General features: G+C 37.0%; 1 protein-coding gene across 1 annotated transcript in view; it reads left to right on the top strand.

Annotated features, from left to right (window-relative positions):
• Robo2 (roundabout guidance receptor 2) overlaps positions 1 to 8,606 on the top strand; it is a 644,932-nt gene that overhangs the window by 616,539 nt on the left and 19,787 nt on the right. The window contains exon 25 of the mRNA XM_023724123.1: positions 72 to 277. Coding sequence (XP_023579891.1) covers positions 72 to 277 — 206 coding nt within the window. The remainder of the gene's footprint in view (positions 1 to 71; positions 278 to 8,606) is intronic.

The following is an 8,606-nucleotide window of genomic DNA, read 5'->3' as shown; positions in this document are numbered from 1 at the left end:
TCTCTCTCTCTCTCTCTCTCTCTCTCTCTCTCTCTCTCTCTCTCTCTCTCTTCCTTCCATTTCAATTCTAGGCACATTCAAAGCAATAATCAGCCTCCACAGCCCCCTGTTCCACCATTAGGTTATGTGTCCGGAGCCTTGATTTCTGATTTGGAAACAGATGTTCCTGATGATGAGGAGGAAGAGGAGGAGGAAGCTGTAGAAATCCCCAGGCCCCTGAGAGCACTAGACCAGACACCAGGATCTAGCATGGACAATCTAGACAGCTCTATGACAGGTAATGGAACTGATTTAGTAGGAATGACTGAGCTATTTGCAACATTAAAATGCATCAAATATCAAATACTTTCTTATATAAGATTTATTCCCCTCCATCTATTTCTGTAGCATTTTAAATATGTTAATGTTAAACACAAAATTCAAAAAGGATTTGGAAATACTTTCGCTTTGCTGCAAAAATGATAAGAAAATTCATGAATTTTAAAGAGCTTTAAAGACATGAAAGAAAACTCAATTATATCCCATGCTTTTATGAAAAGTTCACTCTGCTAGAGAACCAAGTCTATTACATAAAAAAAAACCTTGACTTTTAGAAATGATATATTTTGTGTATCAGGAGCAACATATGCAGTGAATGCAATCTTAAAGTACTTCTTAATACTTCACTCTGCAAAATCATTCACTGATGAAAATAATCAAGTCTTCAGAATAAGCCTCTCTTTGGTTACACAAAGTAGTTATAGAGTAGAAAATGCACAGTGAGATAAAACATACGTTTACAGATTTCCTATTGGGGAATCCAGTCATTGCTCCTTTCCCAACAACTCTAATCATTTTGAGTGTTTACTTCTTGGGCTTCCATTGCCTCATTCACCAAGTGAAAATCTTCAATTGCTGCTGCCATTTTGATCCTAGGACTGATACAAGACCTATTTCCAAGGATTAAAATTAAAATTAAAATCCAAATGTTTACATAAAGTATATGAAGGAAAGTAAATATTCAGTGTTTCTATTCAACTAGCTATCATTTTTGACACACCAGAATGTCCATTACATGACTATGACGGCGTTCCTAATGCCACTGAAGTCTGGGCCCTGCATTGCATCAAATCCTCTCAGAAAACCATGCTATCTATATTTACTTTGTTTTTTTGAAATTTTGTTTAAATTTTTTCCCATATTTACTTTGAAGGCCTCTTTCCCTTTAGAATGTATTTTATCCCAGTCTTAATTCATTTTTATGCCCAGAGCTTCCCAAACCCCACAGATTTTGAGCTATATATTGCTTCTGCAAACACTCACGGAGACTGATGTAGGATCATAATGAAGAAGTGTCAGTAGCTGGCTTTCTTCTATGCTCCCTCCTAAATTATGCCACGTGCTATGTCGGAACCCAAGTTTTAGGTTTCTTCTCGCTGGTCTGCTTATCAGGCTAATTAAGATTCAAAAACTGCAATGTGAAACCCATTTCCACTGGAAGGTGCCAGAGCAAACATTCATATCTCTGAATATAGACACAAGACTTCTTAGTTCACTATTATTTTAAGCCTCTTTGCCTGAATTTCTAGCATAATATCCTTTGGGGTAAAATTCGGCATATTTTTCCATATTTCAACTAATGATACTCTTAGGAATGCAGGAAAATTAAAAGAATAAGGAAAATATTTAGCTCTAGCCTATTACTTCTTGTATTAAATATTATAAACACAAGTTGATAAATATATCTATATATAAAGAGAATGCCAATTTGCACTCTTACATGTTTACCTTTTAGGAGCATGTTAGGATGCCTAATGTGACCATGGTTAGGGCAGTCTGCATTTCTCCAGTAGCTAATAGAATGTTCATTCTACAAGAAGCTTTTATTACTAAAGAAAACAAAGTTTGTTTTCCTATCTGAATTCATTGCTTAATTATTGCCATATAGAAAAATCTTGAGGTGTTTACGAATGTATTCCAGAAGGAATTTGCCCTGTGAATAAAAACATCTCTTTAATAGAAATTGTCCTTGCTACTAAAACAACCAAATAAGACAGCCTACATTTATTGTATTTGCATGTAACTTTGAGAAGAAAGTTTGGTCAAAGATTTAATTGGATTTCCATATTGTGTATATGTGTCCAAGTGTATGTGGAAAGCACTAATGTGTGTAAGTACATGCGTGGATAGCAGATGTGAGTGCGTTAGAGAATGTGTGCCTATGTGGGGTGTAAACGTGTGTACGAACTCTAGTAGGTGGGCATAAGCACATGCGTATAAATATGTATAGAAGTATAGATGAGATGGTGAGTGTACATAGAGTGTTTGGGAATGTGGTGAAGCATATATAGGAGAGATTTGGTGTAGGGGAGAGGTGGAGAACCTGTGAAACCCGTACCAGGGTGGGCTCCTTGTATCATTGAAAAATACAAAGGCTTTGTCATCTCTGGTATAGGGACTGTGAGTGTATTCCTGTGTACATTTGTGTAGAGCATGTAAGTGTGTGAATAACTATGTGAGTGTGGATGAGATCATAAGTATATGTAGAAAGTACAGGGTGAGTGTGTGTGTGGTGTGTGTGTGTGTAGATGTAAGTGTGAGAGATCAATAAGGTGTGTGAATGTACTGGGAGGTGGTCCATGTGAACACATGGGCTAACTCCACGTGGATGTACATAGAGAAAAGGTTTCAGAAATTGATACACATTAGGAATATTGTCCTAAAATGTTTAAGTTTTCTTTGGACACTTAAGACTAGTTTAGTGATGATAAAATAAATACACAATAGAACGCACAGTAAGTACAGTGTTTCACTCGACTCTGATGTCTGTAAGATGGCGAACGCCTTCAGAGGACTCTGATCTTGCCATCAGTTATTTTGGATTCTAAACATGCTCATGGTGTAACTCAGTCATTATTTTCAATTAAAATCCCCCAATATTTTTATTTGCTTGAAACTAGTGACCGTTTTTAGAAAACTGATAGGTTCCTTTTCTTCGAACTCTGACGCCTGTCTGAGTGATAGCAGGAGGTCCCAGCATGTTGCACTAACAAGCCTTTCTGTACAGCTACACAGAAGTTTACCTGATATGTCACACCCAACAGCTGCCACAGCACTTAGCATGCTACAGAGCCTGTCTTTGTAAAGAAATGGACATTGTGACTCCAAATGTTTTCATAACAGCTAAGTATCTGGACAGAGTGGCACATGTCCAGAATTCCAGCATATGTGAGGCTGAGGTAAGAGGACTGCTGTGAGTATGAGCCCAGCGTTGGCTACATAGTAATTCAGTGGCAGCCCAAGTTCCTAGCTAAAATATCAAGCTAGGGTAAAACAACCAACCAAACAGAAAACAACCAAATAAATTGTGGGGGACTTACTAAAATTTGAAATGACTATTCATGGGCAGAAAAGGCCATACAAAAGAGGAGACTAACTGTAATTCCACATTTTAAGAACTCAGTAATGGGGGAAAACCTGCTCAGGCCCACCTCCTGTCCCTCTCTCGGACAGGAGCTTCCTTTCTGTCTATAAATATATTCTGCTTATTAAAAAAAAGAACTCAGTAATAAAGAGAACATATTTGCATTTATGCTCATTATATGTATTTCTTCGAACAACAAACACTGATCTTTACCACTTCTACTTACTTGGTTAGTGGCTTAGATTAAATAATCATCACAATGATAGTTATACAGGTAGCAAAACCATAGTCCTTAATAGACTTCCTAAGCAGTAGCCTGTGCTTTGCATGGCCCAGTGAACATTTTTAAAGGATTTTAAAGAAACAAGAAACAAACAACAACAACAAAAATAAACAAGAATGTATGACAGAGAATGCAAAGCCAAAAATACTTAGTATTTGACATTTATAGGAAAAGATTTGCTATGCCCATTCAAAAGTGTCAATGTATACTGATGGTTTAATGCTCAAAACCCTATTACTATTGCTCCATAAATGTCCATTTTTTTTCTAATCCCTGTAGTTACTACATCAGAAAGGAAAACAGTGTTTTGGTCTGTGCTGTCCTGTGCCTCTTCCTGAGTGTAGGTGTGTATGTGTGTGAGTGTATGTGATTGTGTGTGTGTGTGTGTGTGTGTGTGTGTGTGTGTGTGTGTAAGTGAACAGATACATATTTTTGTTTATTTTTTTCCTTGGGTTTACACTCCTCATGGGGAGTTGATACACATTGCACATCTTTACTCCATTTTGCATTTCTTTTACTTCCTTTATCTCCTTTGCCTACATCTCTTGAAGTCCTTTCTGTTAGAGAAAGATCTCTTTCCCTACAACCTATTATTTTTTACTTTATTCTTTATATATTGGCTTTGAGTGTGCTCAGATGTTTCTTTTCACTTAACATTATGGTTCAATAAATATCTTTTTTTTTTCTGCAACCAGGGATCGAACTCAGGACCTTGTGCTTGCCAGGCAGGCGCTTATGCCATTGAGCTATCTCCCCGGGCCCAATAAGTATCCTTTCCTGCATATGACCAAAGATTATCTTTTTTATGGCACAATAGTCCTCCATTCTGTGTAAATAACACTTTTTCTTCATCAGCTCATCTGTTGCTGAATATGTAGGTGTTTCCAAGATTCCACCTATTGGGTGATAAACATGGATTTAAAAGAATTAAATGAAATTTTATTGCTGGAAAGAGACCTCTACAACTATGCACTTAATTAAGATAAAAATTTAGTTCTTTAGAATTAACTTTGATTTTTTTCTTATATTTATTTCATGTTCATTTAGAGTAACCTAATAAAACTGGACACTACCAGTCCTTCTAGAGGCAAGCTTATTTTTATAACTGTGATTTTAATCTATGCCTATAATATACACCTATTTGGTTGCAATAAAGTGCTGAATTTTTATTTTAGATCTTTACAATGTGTTTTGATCTAGAATATAGCCACACAGAATTATGTGTCTTTTAAAAAAATATTTATTTATTTGGCACAGAATCTAGCTACGTATCTCAGACTCATAATGATCCTTCTGTCTCAGCCTCCTCAGTACTGGGATTACAGGTATGTGCCATCATGCCCAGTTTTGGAGGCCAGTACAGTGCACCTGGAATTCCAGGGCCGACATGACACGTGGTACGAGGGATCAAACCTGGGTCCTTGTGCTTTCCAGGCAGTTACTCAGACTGCTCAGCTACCTCCCAGCCCTCAGCCTTTAAAAATATATTTATCATATTTCTTCCTAAGTGTCAAAACAACCACTGTTGGGTAACGTGTGTGTGTGTGTGTGTGTGTGTGTGTGTGTGTGTGTTCCATGGTGGAAGTTGAGAGTAAGTGTTTCCTGAATTTAATGACACCACCATGAATACAGAAAGAGGAGAGAAGATGGGATGGAATTCTCCTGAACTTGTAGTCAAGGGTCTTACTGCCTCTGTGATCACAAAACAAGGCTAGAGTGAGTCCTTTTAGGTAGAAGCAATAAAAGTTCTTTTGACTACTGAACCCATGTGAACAGCAGAGCTCAGAGGCAACTTTGGCTCTGCACTTTCTACTTTATATCGTTGGAGGCTTTACTAGAACTCCTACACGTGATCGGTCTGAAAACAATGAATACCTGACCCGCAGGATCTGATTTGACCGTACAACTGTTGGGGCTTGGCTGTCAACCATTTTGGTCTGATCCTCCGCATCTGCTGCAGAAATTTCAGAAACATAATTTTTGTATTGAAAAAATTCTAAAAGTAATGAAATTATATTCTCAGACTACCTTAACAATTCTGTTATCTTTGAAAAGAAACTAAAATGTAATGGATTGAAAGGTGAATCTTCTATGTATGATTTTGTAGTAAAACCAGTTAATAGGTGTCGTGTGTACCAAGGAAGAGAGTCTTATAGCTGATTGGGCTTATTCTGTATGTTATATATGCCTCACTTTTTGATGAGTATAGACGAAATTGTTGTTTATTCAAAATATCTGAGTGAGAAGGGAATTTTTGCAGACTGGAGTTATTTTTCCACAGAAGTCAGTATCTGAACTGATTTGCCCAAAACTATAGTTAAGGATTTTACTTAGCAAATAGTTGAGCAGATAGTACTCAAGAGGAAGAACTCCTGGATTAAATATTGGCCCAAAACATGGGGGACTGTTAGCTTTTGTACCTTGCCAAAATGGCAGTGCAGCAGGTAGGAGGGTCGTGTTGTCAAGCACAAATCCTGGCTTAATGGATCAAAGGATAAACGTTCGGCAGCAAGGAAGGATGTAGCACAAAATGACATGCAAATGAGTAGATGACTGATCATAAATTAATTTTAGTGCTGAAGTTGTAACAGGGATACAGCGAGGTGCCACTTTGTCATAGTGTTTCGTGCTCAGTAACGTGTGAGCAGCGACTTGATGTCTTGCGTGCTGTTCTTCTTTAGCAGCTTGAATAAATTTGAGATTTTTTTTTGCCTTTCAGCAATTGCAAGCCTGAGAATTTTGAAGAGACTGAAAATGTGAACCCAAGTAAATTTGACTATGTGACATAAATTCATTTTTCTTTAAGTGTTTAAAAATGTGTTGATTATGTTTGGGACTCTAACATGTAAAACGGTTGCAGATTCTCTCAATTTGTCTCAAATCTCTAGCTGAGTGACTTTACCTGGTGTTTACATTGAATTTCATGTTGCTATCTACATTTATGAAAGAAGAGTAGTTCAAAAAATAACTAAGTGGGTTTGGGGTGATAGATCAGCGGTCTAAGTGCCTGCCTGGCAAGTTCAAGGATCTGGGTTCAGTCCCGGATACTGCATGCCCTGCTGCTCCTACGCTGAGCCAACCACTGAATCCAGCTGTGGTGGTGCACACCTGTAATCCCAGTGCTGGGGAAGCTGAGACAGGAGGATCACTATGAGTCTGAGCTGCATAGTGAGATCGTGTACCAAACAAACAAACCAATAAATTTAAAAATAAAAGATGATTAAGCTTTTAATTCATGAATTTTTTTCTTCCAATCACTGTCTCCTGGTGGTTTTTTATTGTTATTGTTGCTATTTTTTCATAATTGTTTACCTAAGATTTTAAATGTAGAGGAAGAAGAAAAATGTAAGAGCTAAGATTTGAAATCAATAAACGTCAAATAAATTTAAACAATTATACATGCTTTATTCTATTTTACATACATTTTTATTCACAAAATGTGTCCCCATAGTTTTCAAAATATTCCACCAGATGAACTCATTCTGTATATTATATTCCCATTTCAAAAGGGGATATTTTTAAATACGCAAGACAGAGAAATGAGGATGAAGAGGAAAAAAGAATCTCTATGCTCTTTTCCTTTTCTCTCTTTCATTTCAGGTAGTTCAGTTTCTCATAACCTAACGTGGTCAAAGATATCTATGTTGTATGTCACTTCTAAAGTCATCCATTCAGTCTCTGCTCTTACAGCAAGTATGAAAAATGAAGGTATTGCTTATTTCTCTACATTTGCCTGAAGTGCTGTCTCCCATACAGTTGTCTTTCCAGCAAAGAAAAAAGAATCAGAAACAACTGCATGGGTGAGACTTTTGGAGACATGGCTAGAAGCATTCAAGATTAAGTCAAAGACAAAAGCTGGAGTAGTTGATTTGCTTAGCGTACAATGGGTGTGTGTATGGAAGCTTTCATGTCAAGGACTCATGGGCAGAAAGGCCAACTGGATTTTTGTGGGTAAAGTTAGGCTAATTCTTTAGTAGGAAGTTTGACAGATGAATTTCTTTGGTGATACTGCTGTGATGGGAGAATTCTTTCTAAATTTCCAAGTTTGAAGACTAAAATTGTTCACAAGTGAGATCCTCAGGATGGATTCGTACCATTGGCAAACAGACTTGAGTATTTATTGGCTGATTGCAATTAAGAAAGAATTTAAGAGAGCAAAATAACTTACAGCTAAGTGTATTAAGATGCATTTTTGTGGATAGAGAAGTTACACACTCATGAATAATAGTCACTTGATTTAAATGTTATATTAATTTTGAATAAAACATCAGTAAATATAAATATTGCGGTATATTAAAGCATACAGAATATACCTCTAGGGCTGTTGAGATAATAGCTCAGCAGACTGAGTGCCTGCTTAGGCAAGTGGGGGGACCTGGGATCAATCCCCCACACCACATACTTTGCCAACTCCATCGCAGGCATGCTGAGCCCGCTACTGAGTCTTGGCATGGTGGTGCATGCCTGTAATCTCAGTGTTGGGGAGGCTGAGACAGGAGGATCACGATGAGTCTGAGCTGCATAGTGAGGCCCTGTACCAAATACATAAAAGCAAAAAAGAATATACCTATATTTCATTTTATAATGTGTGTCACTATATAATAGTTATATGTGCTCTATACATTGTTTTCTCATTTTGGATGCTGATCACATTGCTTTTTCTCCTTCTGAGTAATCAACAGAGGTTACTAACATTGTATTTTTTATTCCTCTTTAATAAGTTTTCCTGGCCTTCTTATGAAGACATTTTTCTTGCAAGGGAAACAAATTCATTGCTGAGAAATTATATATCAAATAGGATCACACATAAATTACAGTGCATAATGAAGTATTAAATACACTGAATTAAGAATGTCAAGTGTTTATTGAATTTCTACTCTACAGTGCCTCTTGTATAGGAAAGATGAAAATGAGTGTTAG

This window comes from Octodon degus, unplaced genomic scaffold (assembly GCF_000260255.1).
Source record: "Octodon degus isolate 3935 unplaced genomic scaffold, OctDeg1.0 scaffold00106, whole genome shotgun sequence".
Lineage (NCBI taxonomy): Eukaryota > Metazoa > Chordata > Mammalia > Rodentia > Octodontidae > Octodon > Octodon degus.
The sequence above is the reverse complement of the archived record's forward strand: the minus strand, read 5'-3'. Positions and strand labels throughout refer to the sequence as shown.